Source organism: Biomphalaria glabrata, chromosome 1 (assembly GCF_947242115.1).
Source record: "Biomphalaria glabrata chromosome 1, xgBioGlab47.1, whole genome shotgun sequence".
Lineage (NCBI taxonomy): Eukaryota > Metazoa > Mollusca > Gastropoda > Planorbidae > Biomphalaria > Biomphalaria glabrata.
The window spans coordinates 86,563,899-86,577,055 of record NC_074711.1 but is presented as its reverse complement, the minus strand read 5'-3'; the positions used below and the strand labels follow the sequence as shown (position 1 = coordinate 86,577,055).

The window sequence follows — 13,157 nt, the reverse complement described above, 5'->3', positions numbered from 1 at the left end:
CCTCCCCCTCCCCCCCCCCAACTCACGTTTCTATCGATTATGCTAAAGATGAGTATACACGGGGAACAACGGAACCAATTAATAGGACAACACTTTCAAAGCGGGGTGGAGGGTAAAGACTGGAGTGGTTTAGGAGTTTGGAAAGAGCACTTCAGGAACTGCAGTAACAGACATTGATAGTGTTTCAATTCAAGTGTCAGTACAGTGTATTTACAGTACTTTGACTAAATACAACGGACCGAAGAGTAAAGCACACACACACACACACACGCACGCACAAACAAGTATTTCTATCATCAAGATTAAAATGTTATCATCTGCATAAAAAAAAAACCGTCACTAAGGGTGGAAGAGTTTTTATTTTTGGTTCGGGACTTTTCGTAGATTACATTATAGAAAAAGATAACCAGGAAGATGTATCACATCTCAATACACTGGCGTTCATCCCCCAACTCCTTCTGATTGACGTGGCAGTCGAATCCAGACAGTGTTGACCAGACAACACCATCAAACTCCAGTCTATCGTCTATCAGTGAATTACGAGTGGCTAAAACATAAATAATATAAAGACCACTGAGACTCCGCTCTCTCTCCCCGGGCCTCTCCCAATCGATAGCCAGTGAGCCACTCATTCCTAAACGATCCAAAAATTTCACTCGTGGTTATAGCCAACCTGTAGCTGGCCACTTTGAATAGCAGCAAATCAACAAGGATCAAGCCACCAGCATCCCATATGTTGACCAAAAAAAAAATTATGTTGTACTATGAATACTTAAGAGAGTTGAACACAGAGCTTAATTAAGCAAAAAACCATTTCATTGGGCAACATATGGTAACACGCAGTATATTCCACTGTTCAAGATCTGACCTACTTGAAGCGAGTTCTGACAACAATACGTTTGGTAAAGCTGCTAAGCACAAACCAATACAAGTACCGGAGAAATGTTTCAGGCCACAATTCTTCCAAGGCTCCCAACACATTGATTTGAAAAGGAGGCTCGGGGAGAAAGGGGAAAAAAAAGGGGGGGGGCGCTTATTGAATAAAAAAACAGAGTTCTCAAACTGGGGCCTCATTAGAGCCCTCCGCGTGATGACGGGGTAGGACAAGAAGTGAATTGCTGCTCTCATTCAGTCTGGGTCATTACTTTGGTGGGACACCAGATCAATAGCCTCTGGCGTGGACCAAATTCTGATGACCACGCTGTAGCAGTTCAAACACCAAATGGATGCGACTTTCACCCCCCCCCCCCCTTTTTTTCTTTTTTTTTTTTGGATTATTTTGAATGTGATGCATATAACACAGTGAGCGATGCCCCTCCAAGCCGACACAAAAACAAAAGACACATTTACAACGTAAGAATGGTGAAGGGAGTCATTTCAAGAGTCTTACCGTACAAGATTATTATGATGTTAACATCACGTTGGTGTTGTTTTTTTTAAATGTCTTTACATGTATCAGGATAGATGCCTACACATAAAACGCCCATGTCAAGTTATACAGTACTGTGTGTGTACAGTTTCGTGATACGTGTTTAATAGGAGCATATATTGACCTAGCTATCTAGTACAAAGTCAGTAAGAAAGATGCTATTCCGCTATCCAATCCTGTTTTCTTTTGTTGATAGATAAAATCTAGATGTGCCCATGTGTACAGAAAGGTAATCTAAGTGTTTCTTTTGCATGTATCTAAGTTTCACCTAGGCTTGGCTGTGTACACCTCTTTCGTAACGTTCATTTTAATTGTTTACTAATCTATCCTTTGATAAGAGCCCGCGTAAGCTAGTGTACGTTTCCTTACCAACAGCGACAACTTCCGACTAAAGTACTCTAAATGGCGGATATGGTTTTCAATGGTATATAAAACTCTAAAATGATCAAACTGTCATTTTAGTGACACGTCTGGCATGTTCTTATCACGAAACTAAACTGCAACTATTGACCTCCTAGTTTTTTTTTTGTTGTGCTTATACTAGATACAACAGCAGCTACACAAGTCCCAAAAGGCATGCACATTAGATAAGAATATATTTTGTTTTTAAAAAGGATTGAATACTCCAAGTTTTAATGTTAGACACGGATGTTATGATCTTTCATGGGCGAGTTCGGGGTAGCCTTTGGTAATTTCAACGTCTAAAGCTGTGGATCTAAATGCTATGGGAGCACGTTTCGTTACTCTGTAGACATACCTTAAGCACAAAACTATGTCATGGATTGGACGTTATTGTTTTCAAGGCACATGATTTGACCGCCGTGACATCATTCTCTATTCATAACTAGCTTTTATGACCAGCGATGTGTATCGTGGCTCATCCAATGCTACGGAGCCAGGCCAGAAACAATAACACCATCAGCTCCACGGCATCATTTATTCATGCAATCATTTGAACGTCTTCTCCAGAATCTCAAATGAGCTGTTCACACAAAATGTAATCCTGACTTTTTGATGAAACAAATTTCTATTCAGTGAAAACATGACATGGGACAGTGTGAAACGTTTCAAGATTACCTTCGGAAATCTTAAATAACTAGCACACATGTGTAGCTCTATACTAGTTCTGTACCAGTGTAGGATAACGAAGAACAGAGCACACTAATGGAGATGTGTCGTACAAATCAACATGTTCAGGGAAGCGTAAACAGATGGAAACTAGAAAGAGGAAGTAACCAACAGCTTTGAACCTGCTCATACATATGCACCTAGGCATCGGTTCAAAACCGTAACGTCCCGACATATTGATGCACATAATGGGCTGGAAAAGGTCAATCAGATACATTGCGCCTGTCACTGCCAGGACATTAGACGCCAGAGTGCATACACCAAAGTAACCCAAACTGTTAGCGCCCCAGTTCCTCAGCAGAATGACACAACATGACGTCCTCCCTTACCAGTTCCAGACATTTCAATTACTTCACTCACACAGTGCTCATTTAAACCTCTCTCTCTCTCTCTCACACCCCCCCCCCCACATCACTCTACTCACACACGCCCGCCTTATCTTCCCCGTTTAAATACCAGATTCGATTTTCTACCGTTTTCGTTCTGAGTGAACATTGACCGGACTATGAAGTCATCTGGCCGGAGCTCACCCAAGCATGACTGCATATGTAATCGCAGGTGGCTGCCTCCGTCGACTGCCTGGCTTTCTTTCCTCGCGGCTAATCAAAACATACAATCCCTTCAGCTTGTACAGATCCTGCATTTCTAGGGCGTGCTTGACCATGTCACAGTCCACTCAATGCCCCAAATTTCCTGAGAGTTGTGTGCCCACTGTTTGAGTTCTTGGTGGCCCGTGACAAAATCTTTAGTTTTTGCTCATTCAAATTATTTCATTTTAAAAACCACTTTTAGATGGTCATTATAATACAGCACACAATTCCAACACATCTAGAACCAAACAAATAATTGGCACACGTTTTTTTCCGTAAATTATCAAGTTAGTGTCAGAGTAAAGACCAGCCTCCTTTAAAAAGAAAAACGCCTTGATCACAACTACAACATTCCAAAATTGTGTCCAACGTAAAGCATTTTGTGTTATGTGTATGAGTGATGTTTCCTACCAGCAACTATCGTGAAAACATCCCAATCACCCCACAACAACATAATGTATTGGCCACATGTTGGGGGTGAGTGGTCACGTCTTAATGACGCTTCAACAAATTAGGCCAGTGCTCCAAACGTAACCGAGCTCACAAACACATACGCGCGAGAAACATAATTACTGCTTGTGCAGAACAATTAGGCAACAAAACCGTAAATGGCAAGTGTGCCTATTTGAACCATGGAACGCACTGGGAACCCAAAAAGGGAGTGTTATTAGCCGAGTATGTAAGAGAGCCAACTCCCATTGAAGATGACGCTGATGCTCTGACCAGGGCATTGTTACACGATAACGAGACGTTGAAAAAGATGAACCGAGCCAAGAGAGGAAAGAAATAACCAGAGATGCTGTCATAATGTCAATGGCACAAGGTAGTCCAGGCTGACCAGGCAACAGTTTCGACTCTATGACGAATGTTTCTTTAATATTCAAACGTAGGACTCGGGAGAAGGAGAAAAATAAATTAAGCGTGTTTGGATATTGAGACTCTGGTACATCAATCAATCACAACCACGCCCCCCCCCCTCCGCCACCCCCCTCTCTGCCTAACAGCACGCACGCACCAGGAGCAAGACTCCCCGGCTGTCACGTCCTTTCGCTCCCTAGATATTTCTTACTGGGCCAGGTCCACTGTAATAGAAAGCCAGATAGGGGTGATGTGGGGTGAACAGAGGGTGGACCTCCTTTCTTTAACATCAAGACCTTTTCTTAGAACTGCTCTGCTGCGCCCTGCTCGTAGTTTAATGTTAGAAACAATGAGAGTCACAAATATATGGGTTGGAGACACAAGTGGAGATATTAAGATGTACAGAATATCAAAGGAAAATAGGGTACAAGCAGAGATAAAATAATAGACCATGTACTGATACTATGCTGGCTGACCAAATAATGACCAGCATAAAAAAGATTTACCTAATGCAAGGTTGAACAAATGTATATCTATAAATACAATAAAAATATATAAAACCAAAAAAAAAATAAAAATTTCTGCTTCCACAGACAAATAAGTTAACTAAAAGCTTATTTCAGGTTTTCAGCCTTTTATTTTTTTTTTTTTTGTGTTTGTAACTGATGAAGGCCTCGTGTCCCATACGTCCTTTATTTTTACTTTGGTCCAGCAAGGTTTCCTATATGTTTATTAATGTATTATCAATGACTAGAATGAATGATGAATGTGCAATATAAAGATTGGTACTGAGCTCTGCACATAATAATGTGCAGCAGTTCATACAGCTACACATTATATATAATATAATTGAAATGCATAGCAAATACTAGCAGGGGAGGTCAGCTGCACTTGGAACACCTTAGCGTTGTACCAAGAATTCATTGATAGGATTGTAATCCAGGTCGTTACCAGTGGATAAAAGTAACTACATTGTAAAAGGGATGGAATGTAAATGAAATGAAGTCTGTAAAAAAAACACTAAAACTGTCTCTCTTAGAGTCTAGCTATTTCTGGAATGATGTGTGACAATATAATTCAGTCTCTCCACCCAGCCGGCTACTGCAAGTTAGTGAGTAGTCTGACCCTAGCCACCATGACGTTAACAAACGAGTTCAGAAGTCTTCACATGATCTCCCTGCCCCCCTGTTTGACCATCAGCGCTGATCTTAAATACAAGTTTAGCAAACAGTCTAGTGGTGAAATAATCGCCCTGGGGTGTCAAACGGTCTGGAGCCCCCCAGTCTGGTACCTACCAAGTGTAAATATAGGCCCCCAAAGATCTCACTGAGTACCAGTAACGATGCAAGAAGGCGTAGTAGTTGCAACTTAAACACTTTCTACGGTTGCGTTAATATTCTCATTAAATATTGACTAATTGGTTCATTTTTAACACATGTACCGGAAGCTCAAAATTGGAACCAGTGAAATCTGCCCATGTGGAGTATCACCAGGGAATGCCGACCACGTCCTCCAAAACTGCTCTCTCTACCAAGAGGCCCGTATAAGACACTGGCCCCAAATCACCCCAATAGAAAGAAAACTATATGGAGAGCTCCCTGATTTTGGAAACCACTGCGCAGTTCATCTCATGTATTGGTCTAGTCATATGAACACTCCAACATAACAATGAGAACGATGAAGAAGAAGAAGAAGAAGAAGAAGAAGGTTAATTTTTAAATTGGTTTTGTGTTATGTACAAAGAATAATTGTGTCAATTTTCAACTTGACCCGAGACTGGGTGTGGGAGAAATAACATGTTCAAAATGGGTACTGGAGAGACAAGAGTGGGTTGGTATAAGCTTTGTAACAAGAGCCATGAACGAAATCAGGAAAGTAAACCTCTGTTATAAAACGACGGGAGAAATCCTATAAGTTCAAGATATCCCATGTTCAACGTGACATCATTTAGTCAAAGCAGGCTGTACCCAGAAAAAAACAACTCAGTAATAACATTCTGTCTCGACCACCCTCCCTCCCTCTCATATATATAAACAGTTGACACATAAAAGGTTTAGAGAATGTTTTTGTTCTTCATTAATTAAAAAATGTATTTTAATGAAGAATAACATTATAAAAACCCTAGCAAAATGAAGCACACAGACCTACACAATATAGGTGTGTAGTAGTGTGTATGCGTGTGTGTATATGTATATACACACACACACACACGTGTCCTATTTCAAAACAAACAACTGGCAGATATGACAGGAATAAAACCACAAAAGGTGCCCCCCACTCAAGTTGCATGAATCTACATTACATCTCAAAGGAAGAGCAAAGACTAAAGACCCGCGTTTCGAGATGCGTTCAATATGCCACTATACAATTTGATACCAAGTCTGTGCATGTAATGATGTATTGAACAGACATTCTGACAGAATTAGGTAAATGAAGAACGTTAAAATTGATGTACAAAGTTGTCAAAGTATTGCCTCTTTCTCTCAAGGCAAGCAATTAATAGACATGTTTCTCTCTCTCCCTAGCTTGATACTCCTCATTTCTCTCCATCTTATTCCCCCTCCTTACATATCTTGTATGAAGAGGATATAGAGAGTATGAAACATTATGTCTACAATGTTCAAATATTGAAAGCTTCTATTCTATGCTTAGCCCAAACACTCCGCACGCATCCCTCCCCCAGCCCCCAATACACTAAAATAAGAAGATTGTCAAAGTCTAAGCTTAACTGCAATCATGTGATTGAATGTAATAGCAGGCCGCTCATGACCACTTCCTCCCATCTGTCCACATAGAGCCTCTATTAGACGAGCTTACATTAGACAGCTGGAAGAGGAACATTCAAATGTAAACATATGTTTCAGACACCAGCAGCAAGACGTAATAAGCTATCACATTGAACCACCGCCCATACTACTGGAACCTGTGAAAAAGGGGGGGGGGGGCAACGCACGTGAGAGAATGTGGGTGGAACAAAAAGAGAGGGGAGGGGGGGGGGTAATTCAACACGTGCATTTCATTAAAACTAGAAAGTCTTGGAACAAGAGGCGTTCAACTAAAGCGTGTAATATAGTGCTGTTTTTAAAAAGGTGGAGGTAACGAGAGAGAAGATGGTCAATGTAGAAAACAAAAACAAAACAAAAACTCACCAAGTCCTGTTTCAAGGAGATGGGCACGTACTGGACGTAGTAGTAGGGGTGCATCCTCAGCCGTCGGTAGGAATGGACCGCAATGGTGGACGGTGTGCGGAGTAAGCGCGCGGTGCTTAGACTACCGGCCGGGATGGCTGCGATAATGACGGCCGATTAGCCCCTCGCCGTCTCCTCAACAAGTGCTGGGGAGGACACACTTTTTGTTCCTGCCTTCTTGTGATGGAGCTGCTGCTGCTGCTGCTGATGTCGCCTGTTGATGGCACCGCCGCCACCACGCTCTACCAACAAAACTTCAGCGTATTTAATCCGGCGGTCACGCGAGCCTTAACGCAGAACGATGCTGTCCTTGGTTGACGACAACTTGGGACGGCTTTATTCAGCTCTATTCCAAATCCACTTTACAGCACACGTGCGGCGCGAATACCGCAGTAACAAAACAACATCTACCGCCCCACACGAGCGTGGGGGGAAAGGGGGGCGGGCGATATTCAAACAAATGACAATAATGAAGTGAAAAGAACAACTGGATCAGTCGAGCGAGCGGCGCGCGTGACGGTGAGTGCAATGGATTTACAACAGAGACGAGGTTACTGATGACGAAGGCGATGCACTGCCAGTTCCAAGGTGGATTAACATTGAAAACACACAAACTGGTGTATGGGTCTCCTTCCAACACTTCAACGGGGGGTCAGGGTTAGTGACTTCCAGTCGTCATTCGCTAACACGAGGCTGTCCTAAACACAAAACTGTTCAACTTGTGGAGTTAATCCGTTTCAAGTCCAAAGCGTAAATCCTGTTTAGACAACACACCGATTATTAAGTACACACAAATACTCGAGCCGAACGAGACTCTCAGGAGCACACAGACCCGAATAAATGCACTTTATTTACCGAGACACACCTGCTAAATACGAGGCTCAGTTCACGTTTTAATTTTGACAGTCCCGGGATCAATAGCGATCGAAAGGGCCCAATTCTGACGACGCCGTGTGACTGTGCCGGCCCCCCCCCCCCCTCAGAAGTGAGACCAAGTGAAGGTAAGTTTTCCCCCACCTGGCGTCCTCTCAACCGCAGCGTTTACAGGTTGTGGTGTAGCTAGGGCTGCGATGGGAGAGGCGTGGGTGGGGGGGGGGGGGGTAAAAAAAAAGAAATTATAAATGTACACACGTAAAGCCCTCAACAGAAACTTTCAATCGCTCCGAGGGAGAAGAAGAAAAAAAAAAAAAATGGCAACAGCCTTTAGCTTATAGGCGCCTTTCTCCCTGCAAAGTAATGTCCAATCAAGTTCGACCGACGCTAGCGACGCACAGACAGCGTGTAGTCATTCAAATCAAAAGTTACACACGATGGTAACAGTGGTGGGAACATTTATTCTTTTTAAAAACTTTGAACACTAGAAAGTGTTATGGCGAAAGGGAGAAGGTGAAGATAGCTCTAACACACCGCTTCTCTCCACAAGTAATTGAACTTTCTTCTACTAATGCGTCGCTATGATTGCTGATTATGTGCTGTGTTAAGTGACTACTAGTGCTATCTTTAAACCTGACGCGGGGGCAAAGTAGAAGAAAAAAAAAACAGGAACGCGAGATAAGAATAACGCGTAAGTCTATAGTGACTAGTTAGCGAGTGTTGTCTATACGGCTTAGAGCGCCTATAAGAGACTAAGTTATCATTACACGACACGGTGTGCCTATAACATCGATACACAACTAGCTGTTCCTATAATTGTACAGAAAAAAAAAATACTACTACTATTAATTCTGTATGCATCAACTGCCCCTATTATTATCTCAATGCACATCTATTATTATCTCGATACACATCTACTATTATCTCAACACACATCGTGTAGTGCCTGCTATTGTATAATTATTAACAATGAATTGCTAGCTAAGGTCGACGCGATGTGACCAACTCCCGCCGATATATTTATTTACCGCCACGGATGTCTAACTAGACTTGCTAACGAGTCCCCATCTGTGACCATCAGCAGCCGGTGTTCACCCCAGAGCTTCAACAGCGTTTTGTTAATAATTTAACAACAACAACAAAAAAAACACAAAAAAAAAATTCGGGACCTGACACCGTAGTTCTGTGTCAACATCCACACAGAAAAAACACGGTCACAAACACACAGGCGTGAGTGTCTCAACACACACGCGCACGGGGTAAGGTGTGAGCACGGCAAGATCAACGGCAGACATTTGATAACCTCCAATGACATCCGGCCTCCTTCGATTTGGTTTATTAGAAAGACGAGTATTAGGGAAGTGGGGGGGGGGGGTCATACAATATGTTACATTATTAAAAGTCCCAGCTAGTCGCTCATCCAAAGAAACACAATATTTAAAATTGTTTCGTTTTATTTTAGGTCAAAATTTGTATTTCTCAATAGTATAGATTTCAAGTTTTCGGTTTTATTTATACCATTTTAAAAATGTACGCTACCAATTCTGATTTTAAATCTTAGTCCCTGAAGTGGTTTCATGTCAGTGTCCTGACAGTCCAAGCCAAGAAGTTGTCTACGTGGAGTTTATTAAGGCTTATAATATCTTCTGGTTTTATTTTTTTTACAATAGATTCGCATTACATCTACTCTGCAAAAAGAATATTTGAATTATTTACAATCTCTCAGTGAGAACTATGACTACCCAATGTGTCAACCAACACAGCCACACACCCACACACCTTGCGCTAGCTGTGTCAAACGTATTTTTTTTTCTCTTTCATCTGTCTCGCGGGAACCAGAGTGCGCGTTTGAGACTCCACAGATTCCGTGACGATTGTACGCATTAGTGACAAGTTTATCAACCAAATCCCTTTTGAGACCGAAAATACCAGCAGGGTTATTATTGGAGCGTATTGATCCCAATGATTGGGTTAGATGACTGCGGACGGCCTCTTGAAAACATACACGAGTGCCTCTCTGCCAGACAAGCGCTCATCTTTTTTCTATACAGAAATGATCCGCACAATTAAAAGTTCTATTTCTATTATACGAGCCACTTCCTTAACAAGCTTATTAAAATGCAAAATTACACACGCCGTCCCTTTTGTGTCCTATAAAAGCAAAACAACTACCGGTACTAAGAACGGATCAATAAAAGTCAACACTTTAAACAAAAAATAGTTCACCAATCCACAGAAATGACACAACAGGTGTTGAAAACACAAACACACCCCACACCAGAAGTCACTTTTAGTGCCTAGACAGAGCCCCACTGGTTGTTAGTCCAGCATAACTGATTAAGTTGTGTGTTTTTTTTTCCCACTCACTTGTACATGCTTAGATTATATTTGTAGATTTTGATCTTATCCTGAGACGTGTTAAAAACCCGCAAAGCGACACACACACACACCTTTTATTTGAAAATCAAAAGTGGTGCGCCACTAGAAGTGACTTGTCACATGACAGCAACAGACGCAGCATACACATTTGTTGTATATATAGAGACATTTCTTATCATAGCCATAGTCCTATTCTATTCTAGTCCAATTTTCTTCTCTTGCACAACTGTAGGCAGTATTCAACTCCGGGAGACAAAGGGGCTGATCACAGTTTAGGTTTTGCAACGAGTAACGCAGCACTCCCTCCTAATCTTCCGACTTGAAGTAAAGCTATATGTATGTGTATGTATTATGTATGTATGTGTATGTATTTGTATGCAGTGTGTGTGTATCTGAATGTATTGTGTGTGTGTATATATGTGTGGAAGCGTGGTGGCTGAGCGTTAAAACGCCTGGCTTCCGAAATGGGGTTCCTTGTTCAAATCCTGGAATTTCGGAATCTTAGGGCGCATCTGAGTCCACCGAGCTCTAATAGGTAACCTGACACTAGTTGGGGAAAAGTAAAGACGGTTGGTCGTTGAGTTGGCCACATGAAACCCTCGTTAACCGTGGGCCACAGAAACATAACTTTTACATCATCTGCCCTATAGATCGCAAGGTCTGAAAGTGGAATATAGATAGATAGATAGATAGATAGATAGAGATAGATAGATAGATAGATAGATAGATAGATAGATAGATAGATAGATAGATAGATAGATAGATAGATAGATAGATAGATAGATAGATAGATAGATAGATAGATAGATAGATAGATAGATAGATAGATAGATAGATAGATAGATAGATAGATAGATAGATAGATAGATAGATAGATAGATAGATAGATAGATAGATAGATAGATAGATAGATAGATAGATAGATAGATATCAAGGTTATTTCCTTTCCAAGTAGCACCATTTCATATTCTTCAATGCTTTTATTGCCCAGAGACAACAAACTAGACATTGACCAACTAGACATTGACCACTTAGTCATTCAAACAAACAAGATTTAAAAAAAAAAAAACGTCGCTTTCCAGCAGTCCCGACCAGCGCATGTAATTATGAAAAGAGCACTAAATGACATGTTTATAGTCATACTAAGTGTCGGTCTGTACATTTGACACGAGACTTTTATGCATGCATACAGGAGACACGCAAGGTAGCCGGCAATGCTTTCACTTGGATATTAACAAACAATATTTGAACAGTCCCCGGGCACGGAAATTCTGCCGGCATACACGCTAACTTAAGCATACTTAAATGAATTCATATCCTTTTCAGAACTCGGGGAGGGACTCGATTTGAATGGAAAAAGGGGGCCATATCGTCCAACACGAGTGACCCAGTTCACACAATCGTCAAAACGTGCCATTACAGGCACACCGAGGACGTAGATGTGGCTGTGCGTTACACAGGTTTCTTTTTGAGTGGTGTGTAGATGAATTGTCGATATGTGGTAAAAGAGGCGCGCACACATGCACATTTTTTTTTAAAGATAAAAGTAAGTATCCGTGGAGGGGGGGGGGGCAGCATAGAAATAGGGGGCGGAGCGACAGCCGATCAAGCTCTAAGACAAAAGTGTAGCTTCGCCAAGTGTCGCCCGCTATCTCCGTGACCTCGATCAGCCGATGACGCCAAACTGTGCAGTTCTCATAAAAAACATCTTTTAAGACTTAAGCTGGGCCCAATAACTCCCTCTCCCCCCCCCTCCTCCCGGGCTCCCTTTTATTTTTAAGTATCCGAAATCTTCTTCGCCTCCGCATTACATTGAAATGTTTATCCACTTCCTGAGATCGAAACGAAATTAAGTTTCAAATACACAATTTCTTCTTTTTTTTTTTTAACTTGCACGAGTTCTTTATGACTTATGCACATCTGGTATGCAATGCAAACGGAGGCGTGTGTAGTGTGCTGAGACGTATTGGGCCCTTGTAACAGATCACGACACTCATTGACAGAATGGCAAGTAGTCAAACCGGTATATCATGGGTTCACCGACAAGTGGATGGTAAAAAATGAGGGGGGGGGGGAGGAAGCGAAAGAGACAAAACTGGTGCAGTGCAGGTCTTAATCAGCTCTCGGTTACAAGTTGATTTGAAATGAGGTGACGTAATCACCGTGGTGAATGCAGCGATATTTCTACTAGAAATCACCACGTTTAAGGCGTACCTTCATGACAATAGCCTGCTATTTGTTGACCCAACAGTACTCTGTGACCACTCCGTACCACACCAGACAGTTCTCTATAACTAGTACTTGTTTACAAAATGTATCAATACTTTCGTATTCTGTTCACCGGATACGGGTACAACAAACGTTTGATGTTTATGCCACCACATTATGATTATATATATATATATATATATATATATATATATATATATATATATATATATATATATATATATATATATATATATATATACATACTCATTTTAGAAAGGTCTGTATTAAATCTGAACCGGTGTGGAAGGCAGGGGAAGAGAGCTATTACACAGTAGATTAGCATATCCATTTTAATCATGAGCCTAAGGCCACTTCGCTGACGATACTTTCAAAGTCGACGCTGCTGTTAAATGACATTAAGGCAGCTCAAATTGATCGTACAGAACTTAGGAACCACTGCAGGCATGACGTGAACACAAGAGCTAGATGTGTACCGCAAGA

At 41.6% G+C, this 13,157-nt stretch overlaps 1 protein-coding gene across 13 annotated transcripts in view; it reads right to left on the bottom strand.

Annotated features, from left to right (window-relative positions):
- Nucleotides 1-13,157, bottom strand: part of LOC106054289 (nucleolysin TIAR-like) — a 118,533-nt gene that overhangs the window by 61,588 nt on the left and 43,788 nt on the right. The window contains exon 1 of one of the 13 annotated variants that reach the window (XM_056018338.1): nucleotides 7,155-8,170. The exons of 11 other annotated variants lie outside the window; for them this stretch is intronic. In XM_056018338.1, coding sequence (XP_055874313.1) covers nucleotides 7,155-7,208 — 54 coding nt within the window. In that variant the 5' untranslated portion in view covers nucleotides 7,209-8,170. Of the gene's footprint in view, nucleotides 1-7,154; nucleotides 8,171-13,157 lie in introns of those variants that run through there. One more of the 13 variants, XM_056018339.1, reaches the window with a different exon arrangement.